Raw genomic sequence first — 16,774 nt, 5'->3', positions numbered from 1 at the left:
ACAAATACATGTTAATTTGGGTGGTCTTTGACATCAAAATGTTTTAGAACAACTGGTTTAAACAACATTAGGAAACAAGCCCAAATAAGCAACTACCCTTTAGAAACACAACCCGCAACTACCAATATTTACAAGCGACTTGACAGAAAAACAAGCCCAAAGTCACTTATAATAAGCAGACTTGGCAACACTGATGAATGACTGAGGGACAATAATCATTTGTTTAATATAATAATAAGTGTAAAATCAAATCAAATCAAATCAAATAAAAACATCTGTTATGGTCTGTTTTGGCCACATGGAAAATTGCCACAATTCTTTTTTAAAGATTTTATTTTTTATGTTTTTGGCAAAGAATTTCCCAAATGTTCAGAAATAGTGACAATAGCTACAATAGCAGCTCCATTAATTCCTATATTTGGCCGTTTTGACTGAGTGACACCATCGGATGACAAAGTAATAAAACCGGGCTTAAGTGGTTCAAATGTTCTATGCAGATGTTTTTGTTTTCTGCTATTCTATGAGCACTGTTTCTCTTTATCGTGCACATTCCTGCCGCCCACGTGCACTCTGTGGCGCACACACACACACACACACACACACACACACACACACACACACACACACACACACACACACACACACACACACACACACACACACACAGCTCAATCTATATTCTCCTCAGCAGAACACTAGAGAGTCTTGTATTCAGTAGAAACTCATTCATTTAGGCAGCATCACACTATGTGCTCTGTTGTGGGAGAGAGCGCAAGAATTCCAAAAATCCATCTCTGTCGTTGTTGTTTCTTTATGAACAAAAGTCGTATTAATTGGGATTAACGTCCAGCCAGCACAGTTCCTGGGGAAAGAAAGCAGAGCGATCGCCCATTTAACCTCAATCAACCTCAGAAACTCAACGTTTTTACTTCAGTTTGTATAGGAAGGAGTTGTGTGTGAATATCAAATATCTACTTACTGAATCAAGCAACTTAAAAACTGTCCAGGGTTCTCCCAAAAGCTTGAGTAGATGATAAAATAACCAATTCTTTTTTGGAAAAAGTTAAATATCCTTTTAAGCCGTATTTTATACTTCGACGTACAACAATGTTGTAGGGCTTTCACCAACTAGTCGACTAGTCGACTAGTATAACCACTAGTCGACTCTGTTGGTACTAGTCGAATAGTTGAACAAAAAAAACAAACTTTGTTTTTCTTTGTTATTTGTTTTAATGCCATAGTAATGGCCCATCTTACTATTATTATTATCCTCCTGACTTTATTTTTTATCAAAAGGGGGTCAAAAGTATGCCTAATAAAAGCCTATTATTGGGCAATTGGGATCCTTGGAGACGCTGCTGTGCCAGAAGCGCTTCCCTTAAAACACCATAAAAATAAGGGCAGGAGGATAATAATAATAGTAATATAGTAGTAGGATGGCATTAAAACAATGCCCCCTCGACTAGTCGACTAGTACTTGGTCAAATGAGACGACTAGTAAAAATCATTAGTTGTGAATGCCCTACAATGTTGTACACATGACTTATGCTATGGTATTTAAAAAAGGGTGGGAAAAGATAAAACAATATATATATAATCAAATATATCAATTTCCATTTCACTATTGCAGCTTATTACTGTTATCATTATTGCTGTGTGATTGGCCTGCTCGTGATGAAAGCCTTTCCCACAAAGCTTACTAATGTCAACATTATGTCTTACTATCTGTGAGACATGCTGGGACTGCACCAGGGAATCACACTCACACACACACACACGCACGCACATGCGCACACGCACACGAAACACTGAAAGTGATATGCTCCCTCCGACGAGTTTGTATCCTATGTGTGTTCTCTTTCTCTCTCTCTCTCTCTCTCTCTCTCTCTCTCTCTCTCTCTCTCTCTCTCTCTCTCTCTCTCTCTCTCTCTCTGTGTCTCTGTGTCTCTCTCTCTTTCGGGGCGTTCATAGTTGAATAGGTAGAGAGGCCGCCTGGGAAACAGAAGGTCCCAGGTTTGATTTTACGACCCCCCGGCTGTATCGAGGTGTCCATGAGCAAGACACATTTAACCCCTAGTCTCTCTCTCTCTCGCTCCGTCTCTCTCTCTCTCTCTCTCTCTCTCTCTCTCTCTCTCTCTCTCTCTCTCTCTCCCTCATGTTCTCTTCCTCTTAACTCTAACTCTTCTAAGCTCTCTATAAAGGCCTTTGGGTTCATAAATGTCTCTCTCTCTATAAAAGGAGTTCATAAAGGTGTGTTACTTGGGGGGAGAGACCAGGGAGTGGAGTCGACCTGCGTTCTTTTTATGACAAAGAGAGAGAGAGAGAGAGAGAGACAGATGGTTAACGTCTGCCCTGTGTGACACTCAGTCAAACTGTCAGACTGTCACACGCAGACTGGCATCTGTTTCTGTGTCACAGAAGAACAGTGGTGGAAAAAGTACTAATTTTTTTTTACTTAAGTGAAAGTATCAATACTGCATTGTAGAAATACTCCATTACAAGTGAAAGTCCAGAATTCTAAATGTAGTTGAGTAAAAGTACAAAAGTATTGGTATCAAATCATTTCAATAGTTTTCAGATGTATACAAATATTTTGAAAATAGCAGATCTACAAGCTCACAATGCGTCACACCGCGACGCATTGTGAGCTTGTATATAGGAGCTTGTATATAGGACTGAAGTGGTTACTGTATGTTTTGTGATAATTTTCAAAATCTACAAAGTAACTATAACTAAAGTTTTCAAATAATTGTATTGAAGTAAAAGTATAATATTTGCCTCTGATATACAGTAAATGTTCTTAGTTATTTTCCACAAAATCAAACATCACAATATACGTGTATTTACTTTACCTATATTATGCATTTTTCAATGTATATTTTCAATGTATGTACTCGATGATATTTTGATAAATAATCATCACCAATGCACCTTTACAAGTCGGTTAAAGGTAAATAATAGAACAGCTACGTTTTATGTTCAGAAAATGACATCAGTTTCCGTAATGTAACCTTTAAGACCAGGGAAAACAACACTATTGACTTACCCTGATATAAAGATGTCTCAAATCCCTAGATGATACAATATCTAGCCTCTCACATCATGATCCAACAGAGCCAATTAAGCAAGTCACCCGTAACCCATTAAGACCGGGAACGCATCTTCAGGGACGTGCAGAGGGATTTGGAGAGGCAGGGGCTGTAATTTCAAAAGAGCAGCTATTGGGTTTTTTTCCGTGAACAATTACCATACTATTAGGCCCGAAACCCCCCAAAAAAAATCTAAAATGTTCATCATTGCGTGCTTAATGTCCTCAAAGTCACGCACACGACAAGCTTTGAATTGGACCTTCCGTTCCAGAGATAATGGCCAAAACAACTTGAAAACGGCCACTTTCGCCGTTTTTTAATCGCCGATTTTCGATTGAGTTTTGGCCATTGTCGCCCGTTTTTCTTTAAAAACACGGGCTAGGAAGGTCGTACGGCGACCTACTAGATACCTGAGGAAAGTTCACTTTGAGCTGCATCCAGCACATCCACTGCCAAGGGTTACCTTATCGTTAGGCCGCTTATATTTTCCTCAGTCTGGAGAGGGCACTTTTTTACTGTAAGTAAAAAAGGGCAGGGGCTCGAGTAAAAGGGCAGGGGCTCGAGCCCCCTTTCATGTCTATGTGTGTGAGCTCGTGCCTACGCATCTGTGTCATTTTGAGATTTCTTTGGCTATTCAAGAATAGCAGATCTATGAGCTTGTAGATCTGCTATTTTTGAATAGCCAAAGAAATCTAAAATAACACAGTTGCGTTCCCGGATTCTATGAGTTAAAGGACGACTTTGACTTCTTATCTTCATATAATTGATCCTCACTAATGCTTATTATAATATGGTGCCTTTTGTGTGTCCTTGGTCTGTGTCTCAGAGAGGAGGGCTATGGGATGTTCACAAACCCACCTACCAGTGATATCAATTGAAAATCCGTGAAGTAGTCCTTTAATTTCATTATAAGCAAACCGTTTTTATTTATTTATAGAAAATATTTTGTGACGTGCAAGACCGCCCGTCACACAGCGAAGTATAAATAAATGTGGCTTAAGTAGTTACTTTGTGGTACAACTACTAAATGACATATTTCCAGGTCAACAACGCGCTGCGACAACGTCGTTGAGCTTGAAGATCAGGTTGCGTGTCGACGAGCGTCCCCGTCGTGCGTCAGACTATGAATGAATGTTTACACGGAGTGTGCGTGTTGTTTTCTACTGTGTGTCTATCAGTGGTGGGAAAAGTACTCAAATGTTTTACTTAAAGGGGTAGTTCACCCCCAAAATAACTTTTTTTCTATTGATTACTGACCATCTGGAGCCTTGAATTCATAGATATTTTTTTGTTTTTGTCACATTCCTAAGCCAATAATTTGATTATAATAAATGTGTCCCCATTGATTCCGGTAGGAGACACAAATGCATTTGTGTCTCCTACCGGAATCAATGGGGCTAAATTTATTATAATCAAATAATAAAGGAAGGAATGCGACAAAAACAATGGGGTGAGTAATCAATAGAAAAAAAGTTATTTGGGGGATGAACTACCCCTTTAAGTAAAATATCAATACTGAAATGTAGAAATATTCTGTTACAAGTAAAAGGCCTGTGTTCAAAATGTTACTTGAGTAAAAGTACAAAAGCATTGGCATCAAAATATAAAGTACTAAAATGTTTGGAAATAGCAGATCTACAAGCTCACAACGCGTCGTGCGTTGTGAGCTTGTAGATCGGCTATTTTCAAATAGCCTAGGTATAAAATAGGGCTGAAGTGGTTAATGTAATGTTTCATAATATAATAACTGATATCTGCAAAGTAACTAGTAACTAAAGTTTTCAAATAATTGTAGTGGAGTAAAAGTACAATATTTCCCTCAGAGATGTAGTGGAGTAAAAGTAAAAGCATTGAAAATTGGAAATACTCCAGTAAAGTAAAAGTACTCAAAACTGCCCTCAGCCCTCCACCGGAAGTGGAGCGCTGAGGGCAGAGACCAAACGCCGGTTTCCAGTCATCGTCTATTTAATCCCTCCCCCCAGAGTCAAATGCAAAAGTGAAAAACGCTGGGGGTCCTGTTTTTCCTTTTTATTTGACCTGGGATCACAGATTGATACAGGCCTAAATATGTGTTTTTTACTGTGTCTATACAGGCCTAAAGATGTGTTTTCTACTGTGTCTATACAGGCCTAAAGATGTGTTTTCTACTGTGTGTCTATACAGGCCTAAAGATGTGTTTTTTACTGTGTCTATACAGGCCTAAAGACGCCATGCGTGCTCTGAAGAAGAGACTGAGTGGGAACAAGAACTACAGAGAGGTCATGCTGGCTCTGACGGTATGACGTGTGTACTGTATATACTGAATATTCATCACGTATTAACAGTGGTGGAAAAAGTACTAACATTTTTTACTTAAGTAAAAGTATCAATACTGCAATGTAGAAATACAAGTGAAAGTCCGGCATTCAAAATTTACTTCGGACCTCGGAGTTGCGTGCCATGCGTGCATCAGACCTGTTTTCAGTGACAGATTTTAGTTATAAAACTTAAATTTTACTGCTTTGGAGACATGCAGAGCAGAGCGTTAGAGACTATAAGGTTTGTCACAGATAAGCTTAAAAAACAACATCAAACACACAAAAAAAAAAAAAAGAAGAAAGATTTTTGTGGGAGTGGGTCGAAAAGACCAGTTAAAAGTCCCAGCAGTGAAGCACATTTTGTCAAGAGGAGCGTTAGTGAGGCTCGTCTCAACGCTTTAGTGCGACTTCGCCCTCCCTCGTGCGTTTGATACCGTAGCTCTGCTCATTAAAAAGGCCGCTCCGTCCCGCTATGCCGTCAGATCAAAGGCAGCCAGAGAGCAAAAGTCTCCCACGCACAAAACCTTTCTCCTCCCCCATATCTCTCCTCTTAACCATTCTCCTTCCTCTCTCTCTGCCTCCCTCTCTCCTTCCCTCCCAACCTCCCAGTGTTCATTTTGTCGACAAAAAACTATGATGAAAAATGTTTGCCTTTTTCCTCTGACGAAAACAAAATAAAAACAAAAGCTATGATGACTAAAACTGAGACTAAATATATTGACAGTTTCATCAACAAATAAAAACTAGACTAACATGTTAGTGAGGGATCTAGTGGAGAAGAGATCCAGTAGAACTAAAAGACAAGTCATTTTATGCTTGGTTGCGCGTGCGTGTCACGCTCCGAAAATAGCCGATCTACAAGCTCACAACGTGTCACAGACTATTTTCGGCATGCAGCTTAAATCAGGCATTATGACGCCATCACGGCCTCGCCAAAACACACTTTTTAGTCGACTAAATAGACCATACATGGGCAACTGGTGGCCCGGGGGCCACATGCGGCCCCTCACCTTCACTTAATGCGGCCCGCAGGTTAATATCGGAATACTGATATATTAATGATTTCAGCTGTTACAATTCCAAACATTTCCGCTTTAATTACTTGAGTCTATATTAGTAGCTTAAATGACTATAGTATTACAATTCTATTGTCTTTTTTATGTCCAATGTATTTGTATTTGTATTTAAGTTCATAAAGTTGACATAATTATAACTAAATGCATTTGAAATTACTTTTCAGGATTCCAATTAAAAAATAGAAAAACAAATATCAGGATTCCAATTCAAAAATTGCAAAAATAGCAGATCTACAAGCTCAAAAGTGTGACGCGTTTTGAGCTTTTAGATCGGCTATTTTTGCTACTTTAGAATGGCGAAGTACGGCATTAATTTACGAAAAAAGGTTAAAATACAGAGATAAGAGGTGTCTGTCTGACAGTATATGCAATGTGTCCCTCTGGAGTGAGTGTGGAAATATAGTGGCCCTCTACATCATCACAGTTGCATCACCCCTTAAATAGACTGTAGATTTAGTTGACTAAAAACCAAAACTACCGTAATTTCCGGACTATAAAGCGCACCTGAATATAAGCTGCACCAGCTAAATTTAGGGAAAAAAACTAATGTGTACATATACAAGCCGCACTGGACTATAAGCCGCAGGTGTAAAATCCATAGATTTAGAAGGTCCCCTAGTGGTCGTTAGCTGTAAGAATCCATAGATTAGCCGCACCGTTGTATTCACCTGTTTCCTAGACTGTGTGTGTTTCACTTCCTGTCGATTTCATTGGATATCATTGGTCATCTGACCAGTTTCATTGGATTTCATTGGATCAAATCGACAGGAAGTGAAACACACACACAGCCTAGGAAACAGGTGAATAGGCCGCAGGGTTCAAAGCATGGGGAAAAAGTAGCAGCTTATAGTCCGGAAATTACGGTAGACTAAAAATAAAACACTTCAGATGACTGAAATAATATTTATGACTGAAACTAAATTGAATTTGATATAAGAGACTATGACTAAAACTGCATCTAAATCTGTTGTCAGAATTAACACCCCTTCCCCCCTTTCCGCCCTTCCACAGGTCTTGGAGACGTGTGTGAAGAACTGCGGTCACAGGTTCCACGTCCAGGTGGCCCACAGGGACTTCATCGAAGGCGTGCTGGTCAAGATCATCTCCCCCAAAACCAACCCTCCCACCATCGTCCAGGACAAAGTGCTGGCCCTCATACAGGTATACCAGGGGACGCTTATTATATCAGTGGTGGAAAAAGTACTCAAATTCTTTACTTAAAAGTAAAAGTACCAATACTGCAATATAAAAAATACTCTGTTACAAGTAAAAGTCCAGAATTATAAATGTTACTTGAGTAAAAGTACAAACGTATTGGCATCAAAATGTACTTAAAGTACCAAAAGTAAAAGTACTAAATATTTGAAAATAGCCGATCTACAAGCTCACAACGCGTCGCGATGCGACGCGTTGTGAGCTTGTAGATCTGCTATTTTCAAATAGCCTATGTATAAAATAGGGCTAAAGTGGTTAATAATGTATGTTTCATTATATCATAGTTTATATCTGAAAAGTAACTAGTAACTAAACTAACTAGTAACTAAAGTGTTCAAATAATTGTAGTGGAGTAAAAGTACAATATTTGCCTCTGAGATGTAGTGGAGTAGAAGTAAAAGTATTGGAAATTGGAAATACTCAAGTAAAGTACAAATACCTCAAAATTGTACTTAAGTAAATGTACTTAGTTACTTTCCACCACTGTATTATATTACCACCACTTGGCGGTCAAGGTTCTTATCCTCTAGAGCAGGAGTTCTCAACCTTTTTTTAATGACCCCCAAATTGACCCTTATTAGCCCGCGGACCCCCATTTGAAAAGATATACCAAGGACCCCCACAAGAGAAGATTTTTACGGCTCTACCAGTTTGACATGCATTAGGCTACGGACCCCCATGAATTGGCATTTATATCTCTGCGACTAAAATCAATGTTAATTTAAAGGTAGGGCAAGTGCTTTACTTTGGTTAAAATACGTGTTAAATAGCTCTATATTGTGATAGTACTCATCGCTATAGAGTGTTTGTTCAGTAAAAGGAGTCTCCATGTCTCTCCAGCTCTTTAATAAACAGAAAATCCATTTTCAGTGTTCTCTCCTGATTGGCCTAAATGTTGTCACCTACCTGAAAATGTATTTATATTCTGTTTATTAAAGAGCTGGAGAGACCCCTGTGACCGAACAAACGCTCTGTAGCAATGATTACTATCACAATAGTACTTTAACCTTTTTAACAAAAACAAAACAAAAAAAATATCACTTACCCTACCTTTAACTCTGAGAGAGTACAAAAAGAACCAAATGGACCCGTTAGGGTCCATTTGGTTCCATTTGTACACTCTCTGAGTTACAGACCCATAAGGGCCAATTTGGTTCCTATCTATCATTTAGCTGGGGACCCCCTGGAACTCCCTCAAGGACCCCTGGGGGTCCCCGAACCCCACTTTGAGAACCAATGCTCTAGAGATGTTGGCAGCGACTAATTTCACTGACGTCTATTGTAAGCAACCAAACGACTAGTGTAAAATTAAAGGAACACAGAAAACCCGGCTAAAACTGAGCACATTTTGATCTATAAGGCCAAACATCATTGGCATTTTTGATGCTGCAGAAAAGCAGTGCATTTTGCAACCATGCTTCATGGTTATCCTACATTGAAAGGCATGCAGAGAAATCCGTCGTTGATAACTACAAAATGGCTTTATTTCAGACAACAATTAGGAAATCAAAGTCTTTCTCTCCTGAAATTTTAATGGGGAAACCCACGGTTAATTTCACTGAATTAAAAAGTATCGTCGCCTTGCTAAACTAATGGCCTATGTCATTTATTTTTTTGTAACATAAGAGATTTAAATAGGTTTAAATAGGATTAGATCTGACTTAAATCTGGAAAAAAAGCCAAAGTCACACTTAGGCAAAAATATAATTTTCCTCAAAAAATGACTTAGGCCATTAGTTTAGCAAGGTGACTGTATGCTCCAGCGATCATTCTGATGGCTTTTATCCCGTGCAGTAGGGGTGTGCCGATATATCGTCCAAGCGATATATCGCGATACAATTTCGTGACGATATGTATCGTTGTGGCGTTTTTGGGAATACAAAAAAATAATAATATATATATATTTTTTTTTGCAATAATAATAATGCAAAAACAGAAGTATTTGTTTTGCATTAGCTATTTCCCATATATATAGCCGTATATGTGGCATATATGTGGACATTATCTGTAGAGACATATGCAGGCGGACAATTTTGAATATGTCACATATATGATAAACGTATATGTTGCATAATATATAAAAACATATATGTTCATATATATTTCCCTGCTGGCAGAGGCAAAAACATCTTCTATGACCACGCAGAACACAGCCTCATGCACTCCCATTACCTGAGGACAAAGAAAAAAGAACGGGTGGCCTTCAAAAGCGTGCCTAGTCACAGTCTGTCCTCTCAGTATTTATAGGGATGGATTTACCAGAGGCTTCAGGGAGAGAGAGAGACCCCTGGGACTGTCCTGTTTTTAGACCAGAGAGAGAGAGAGAGACTCGTTCCCCGCAGCACTGTGTCTGTTTATCCTGCGTCAGGAGGAGGAGGAGAAGAAGGTCGCGTTGAAGGATGTGAGACACAACGTGACCTTGTTTTACTGATCAGGGTTCTGCTGGTCATCCGGGATACACGCTGGATGATGACGAGGGAACAAAACTCCTCCAGAAATGTAACCGTGACCGAGACTGATGGCCTGTATTCACTGGCTTATGTAGAGGGTTGCCAGATCTGCTTATATTATTATATTATAAGAAAATAGCCGATCTACAAGCTCACAACGCGTCGCGATGCGACGCGTTGTGAGCTTGTAGATCTGCTATTTTCAAATAGCTGATGTATATGTTAAAGTGCTCATGTGGCCCATAGTCGCTTCTTATGGGCTGGTTTTCCTAGACCTGGTTGCTTGTTTCTCTCACAGAATCTGGCAACACTGCTTGTGTATAATAATATCATGATATCGTTGCTGTCGTCGGGCAGAAACCTTATATCTCCATATTTCAATTTGTTTGTGTTTTTTTTCATAAATTCATGCCTATACTACTTCATCATACAAGAGTGTTGCGCAACAGTAGTGGAAAATAGCAGATCTACAAGCTCACAACCGGTCGCATTGCGACCGGTTGTGAGCTTGTAGATCTGCTATTTTCACTATTTTAATTAAAATTTTTAGATACAAGGTTTTCACCCAACATTGACGAGCAGAAATAGCCAATCGACAAGCTCGCAGCAACATGTGAGCAAGCTCAGGCCATGCAACGTGTGTTGTGAGTGGTCTTTTAGATCGACTATTTCCGCTACACACTCGTGTACGAAGATGTAGGGCATTGGTTCTCAAAGTGGGGTCCGGGGACCCTCAGGGGTCCTTACCTTGGGGGGGGGGGGGGTACCAGGGGGTCCCCAGCAAAATTGGTTGATGAAGCGTCACAATCATTTGAACCCTTTTATCTATATTTTATACTTTGGTTATTAAAAAATTGCAGATATACATTTGTTTTAAAAGGCGAACATTTTGAACTCAAATCTTTGCTTCTGGGGGTCCCTGGCACAACATATTTTCAGGTGGGGGTCTGCGGTCCAAATACATAACAATTTGGGGGTCCTTGGCACGGAATACGTTTGAGAACCATTGATGTAGGTGTAGGGCATTAATTTACCAACAAACCATACGTTACAGTATGTGTTCAGGAGCAGACCAGACCCTGACGGTTGTTTAAGTCATTGTGTTTCACATGATGTGTGTGTGTGTGTGTGTGTGTGTGTGTGTGTGTGTGTGTGTGTGTGTGTGTGTGTGTGTGTGTGTGTGTGTGTGTGTGTGTGTGTGTGTGTGTGTTACAGGCCTGGGCGGACGCCTTCAGGAGCTGCCCTGACCTGACGGGGGTCGTCCATATCTACGAGGAGCTGAAGAGGAAAGGCATCGAGTTCCCCATGGCTGACCTGGACGCCCTGTCCCCCATACACACTCCTCAGAGGGTGAGTCTCCTGCCTCCTAAAACTAAGCTATGATGACTAAAACTAACACTGAATATATTGACAATTTTGTCAACAAACACGTTGTGTTTGGGCCTAGTGGTCCTGGCATTATACCCACCAATCTGGGCCCCCTACAGTCTTATGTGAAACCTGTTGTCTCCAACCTTGGAGTCAAATTTGACAATCTGCTCAAATTGGATAAACAGGTTAATGCTGTGGTCAGCTCCAGCTTCTACCATCTGAGACTGCTTGCCCGAATTAAATCTGTTCTGTCCTTCAATGATTTTGAGCGAGTCATTCACGCCTTTATTTCCACACGTCTGGACTACTGTAACGCGCTATATGTCGGGCTAAATCAAGCCTCCTTGGCACGCCTGCAGCTAGTCCAAAATTCTGCGGCACGCCTCCTGACAGGAACCAGTAAGCGTGAGCACATTACGCCCGTGCTGGCCTCACCCCACTGGCTACCTGTTCGCTTCAGAATTGATTTTAAAATTTTATTGTTTGTTTTTAAATCCCTGAATGGCTTGGCACCTCAGTACCTCTCTGACCTCATAAAGGTCTATACCCCCCCAAGGTCACTGCGGTCTGCTGGCCAGCTAAGTCTCGAGGTCACAGTAAGGACCAAATTAAAGACCAGAGGCGACAGAGCCTTTGCTGCCATAGCCCCCACCCTATGGAATGCGCTCCCCCCCATGTTAAAAGGGCCCCCACCATTGAGACTTTTAAATCTCGGCTTAAGACACACTTTTACACCTTGGCATTTTAACCCCGCTTGAGAGTTTTCTGTGGTCTATGTCCTATTTGTTTTCTGTGTTTTTGATGGTGTTTTCTGTGTTTTTAGCTTATTTTAGCTTGTATTTTGCATGATTTTCTGTACAGCACTTTGTAAACCCTTAACCCTGGTTGTGAAATGTGCTATATAAATAAAGTGGATTGGATTGGATTGAACAAATAAAAACTAGACTAAGATGTTAGTGAGGGATCTAGTGGAGAAGAGATCCAGTAGAACTAAAAGACAAGTCATTTTATGTTTGGTCGTGTTCGGGTGTTGTGCTCTGAAAATAGCAGATCTACAAGCTCACAACGCGTCGCGCTGCGACGCGTTGTGAGCTTGTAGATCGGCTATTTTCAGCATGCAACCAAGTGTAAAATCAGCCATTACAACACCACCAAGGCACCGCCAACATACATTTTAGTTGTCTAAATCAACTGTAGATTTAGTCGACCTTAACCGTAAATAAATGTGTGTGTTTGTTGTTACAGGGTGTACCAGAGGTGGACCCGGCCGTGATGAAGTACAGATCGGCCCCCGCCCCTCCTCCGCCCGGCCCCCCTCCTCCTCCTCAACCCGCGGCGGCCCCCGCTCTGGCCCCCGTGTCCGTGTCCCAGATCCCGCACGTCCCCAGCGTGCCGGGACCCATCACCGTCACCCCTGACCAGGTACAGACACCCCCCGCACGGGGTGACCTGCTCAGCATGAACGCAGGAGGACCTGCAGAAGGGTTTGGAGAGGCAGGGGCTGGAATTTCAAAAGGGCACCTATTGGGTTTTTCTTTTTTTGAACAATTACCATACTTTTAGGTCCGAAAACCCGAAAATCCAAAAAGGTATCATCACATGCTTAATGTCCTCAAAGTCACGCACCCAAGAGGCTTTGAACTGAGCAGATTGGACCTTCCGTTCCAGCGATAATGGCCAAAACATCTTGAAAACGGCCACCTTCTGCCGGTTTTCCATCGCCGATTTTCGATTGAATTTTGGCCATTGCCGCCCGTTTTTCTTTAATAACACGGGCTAGGAAGGTCGTACGGCGACAAACTAGATACCTGAGGAAAGTTCACTTTGAGCTGCATCCAGCACATCCACTGCCTTTTCCGTCGGCCTTACCGTTAGGCCGCTAGGGGCCCTTTTTTTAGCGACGTGTAAAAGGGCAGGTGCCCAAGCCCCCTTTCATGTCTATGTGTGCACGTGCCTGCATGAATGCCCTCCTTTTTATTGTACCGACGAAGAACTGTTTTGTTGCGTATTCCACGTAGGAAATGTGTACACTCTTGAGTTCATTAACTCATTAAAACCGGGAACCCATCTGTGTAACCACTTCAACCATTATTTGATACTTTGGCAATTAAAAAAATTGCTCTATAAGCTTGTAGATCTGCTATTTTTGAAAAATCGTGAACATTTTGTATACATCTTTGAATATATCTATTTTTAACTCATATCTTTACCTTTGCGTCTCTTATCCCTGGAACAACATATTTTGAGATGGGGGTCCGCGGCCAAACACATATCATTTTGGGGGTCCTTGACATGAAAAAGTTTGAGAACCACTGATTATAGCAACATACGTTTTTTTCAAAAAACTCTTAGGATTTAGAAGACATTTGTAGAATCCCCCCAGAAGCAAAGATTTGAGTTGTTTGCTTTTAAAGTTGTACAATGCAAATTCACAACTAACGATTTTTAGCAACCTCTGCTGGTCACTACCGTCACTGCATACAATTTCCGTGGTCCTCGATTACCCAGAATTCCATTCGTTTTCACCGGAAGCCGGAAGCGTTTCAAAAAGCGATCTTTTAATTGTTTTATACTATCTACGGATCGTTTCTCTTAGCCAGTGGAGCATTAGTTACCATGAGCTGTGCTTTCTTTTTCTGTTCTTTTTCGATCTTCTAATCCTACATTCTCTTAAAATCAGCGTGAGGTTCCTTTTTGTTACTAGCGCGATAGTTCCTGGCCAAACAGGAAACCGTTGCGGTAGTTCCTGGCCAAACAGGAAACCAGTGCATTTCCACCTCCGTTTTCCGGCCAGATGACGTCATTTCCCCGGGAAAGTCCCCCCAGTCCACGTTCAATATAAAATATATAAATAAAAGGCTTCCGGGGGTGAAATTCATGGAGTGGGTGTTGTGAAACTTTTGCCACTCACAAAAGATATACAATTTAACTTTAGTTTTGTTGAAAACGTTACCTAGTATGCCTTTAAAGATATTTATTCAAAGATTTGCACAAATGTTCATGATTTAAAAAAAAAAAATTTAGATCTACAAGCTCATAGCTTGTAGATCTGCTATTTTCTTGAATAGCTAAAGTATAAGATAATAGTTAACGAGGTTAAAATCTAAAATGACAGATGCTTTCCCTGTATTAACCCATTAAGACCTGGAACGCATCTGTCTCTCTTTTTGATTTGAGCTAAAAAAGCTTTGTTTTACACTTTAGGCTATTCAAAAATAGCAGATCTACAAGCTCATAGCGCGGCACCGAGTGCCGCGCTACGAGCTTGTAGATCTGCTATTTTTGAAAAATCGTAAAAATGTGTGCAAATCTTTGAATATAATATTATTTTAAAACGAACACTTTCAACTCAAATCTTTGCTTCTGGGGGGGTCCCTGGAACAAAATATTTTGAGATGGGGGTCCGTGGCCAAATACATATCATTCTGGGGGTCCTTGACATGAAAAAGTTTGAGCACCACTGATATAGAAACATACGTTTTTTTTTTCTCAGAATACTGTTGGGATTTAGAAGACTTTGTAGCCGATTTGTAGAATCGGCTTCAGGTCTTAATGGGTTAATGTGTTAAACACTAAGGATTTTACAGTGTAGACTGTGTGGGGGTCCCTTGAAATGAAAAAGGTTCAGAACACTGATCTACACCATCGCTGTCATCCAATAAGCTTAACATATCCATTTGACCTCTGACCCTGTGCGTGTGCGTGTGCGTGTGCGTGTGTGTGTGTGTGTGTGTGCATGTGTGCGCGTAGATCGGCCGGCTGCGCAGTGAGCTGGACATCGTGCGGGGAAACACTAAGGTGATGTCAGAGATGTTGACGGAGATGGTCCCCGGGCAGGAGGACGCCTCTGATCTAGAACTGCTTCAGGTCAGATCTACACACACACACACACACACACACACACACACACACACACACACACACACACACACACGCTACATCTTTATAGCTTTATTTCGCTCACCGGAAATAGACGATCTATACAAGCTGAGCTACATGCCTGTTCTAAAATCCCTACTCTAAATAAATGACTTTGAGGCATTCAGTTAGAAGGTGTTGGTTTTCTATATGTCCACTAGGGGGAGTAATGTCTCCAGTAATCACAGAGATCACCTAACTTGCCCCACAACTTCACATGCGGTGGAAAGTAACTTAAGTGTATTTACTCAAGTACTGTACTTAAAAGACACTTTTTAAGTACTTTTACTTTACTTGAGTATTTTGATTTACTTAATTTATTTCTTCAATACTTTATACTTCTACTCCACTACATCTCACAGCAAATATTGTCCTTTTTCACTCCACCACAGTTAGTTTGACATCTTTAGTTACTAGTTACTTATTTAGATGAGATTGCAGATCGCCTATCTATTGTCGAAAATGACTTTTTTGACTGGTATTGGAAGTGTATTTTGATGCCATTTACTTTTGCACTTTTACCCAAGTAAAGTTTTGAATGCAGGCCTTTTTACTAGTATTTTTATATTGTGGTTTTGCTACTTGTATTTAAGTAAAGAGAACAGTACTACTGTACTTCCACCTCTGCAGCTTGGCCAGTGACAGCATCTTGTGGTAGATTTCTCACAACCTCAGACTCCAGAGACTTAATCCCTGTTGGGAAATCCACTGTGGTATTTGGGTCAACTGCAGGCTTTCAAAATGCCCTTTACTTGCCAAAACAGGGACAGATTATTAATCGATTATTAAATGGATTAGTTTGAATAATTGCTGCACCCTTCTTGAGGGTTGCATTTATGTAACCTGAGTACAATTACTTAGTACTGTACTTAATTACAATTTTGAGGTATTTTTTATTTTAGTGGAGTATTTCCAATGTTCAATACTTTCACTTCTACTCCACTACATCTCTGAGGAAAATATTGTACTTTTTACTCCGCTACAATTATTTGAAAACTTTAGTTACTAATTACTTAGATTTATATTATTATTACAAAACATGCATTAACCACTTCAGCCCTATGCATATTTCGGCCATTTGAAAATAGCAGATCTACGACGCATTGTGAGCTTGTAGATCTGCTATTTTCAAATGATTTGTTATATACATTTTGAACTTGTGAAACGGGACATTCTGCACAACGAGTACTTTTACTTTTGGTACTTTTAAGTTGATTTTGATGCCGATACTTTTGTACTTTTACTCGAGTACATTTTGAATACGGGGACATCTACTTTGTAACAGAGTGTATCTACATTGCATTATTGATACTTTTACTTCAGTGAAACATGTGAGTATTTCTTCCGTCACTGCTCAT

At 40.4% G+C, this 16,774-nt stretch overlaps 1 protein-coding gene across 4 annotated transcripts in view; it reads left to right on the top strand.

The window, feature by feature from the left end:
- The window catches only part of tom1l2a (target of myb1 like 2 membrane trafficking protein a), a 78,865-nt gene that overhangs the window by 30,225 nt on the left and 31,866 nt on the right, over positions 1–16,774 (top strand). For all 4 annotated transcript variants that reach the window (XM_080445922.1, XM_080445921.1, XM_080445920.1 and 1 more), the window contains exons 3-7: positions 5,287–5,365; positions 7,474–7,623; positions 11,343–11,477; positions 12,744–12,920; positions 15,249–15,365. In XM_080445922.1, the coding sequence (XP_080302048.1) occupies positions 5,287–5,365; positions 7,474–7,623; positions 11,343–11,477; positions 12,744–12,920; positions 15,249–15,365 (658 nt within the window). The remainder of the gene's footprint in view (positions 1–5,286; positions 5,366–7,473; positions 7,624–11,342; positions 11,478–12,743; positions 12,921–15,248; positions 15,366–16,774) is intronic.

Source organism: Gymnoscopelus braueri, assembly GCF_963280865.1.
Source record: "Gymnoscopelus braueri genome assembly, chromosome: 13".
In the NCBI taxonomy this organism is placed as follows: Eukaryota; Metazoa; Chordata; class Actinopteri; order Myctophiformes; family Myctophidae; genus Gymnoscopelus; species Gymnoscopelus braueri.
The sequence above is the reverse complement of the archived record's forward strand: the minus strand, read 5'-3'. Positions and strand labels throughout refer to the sequence as shown.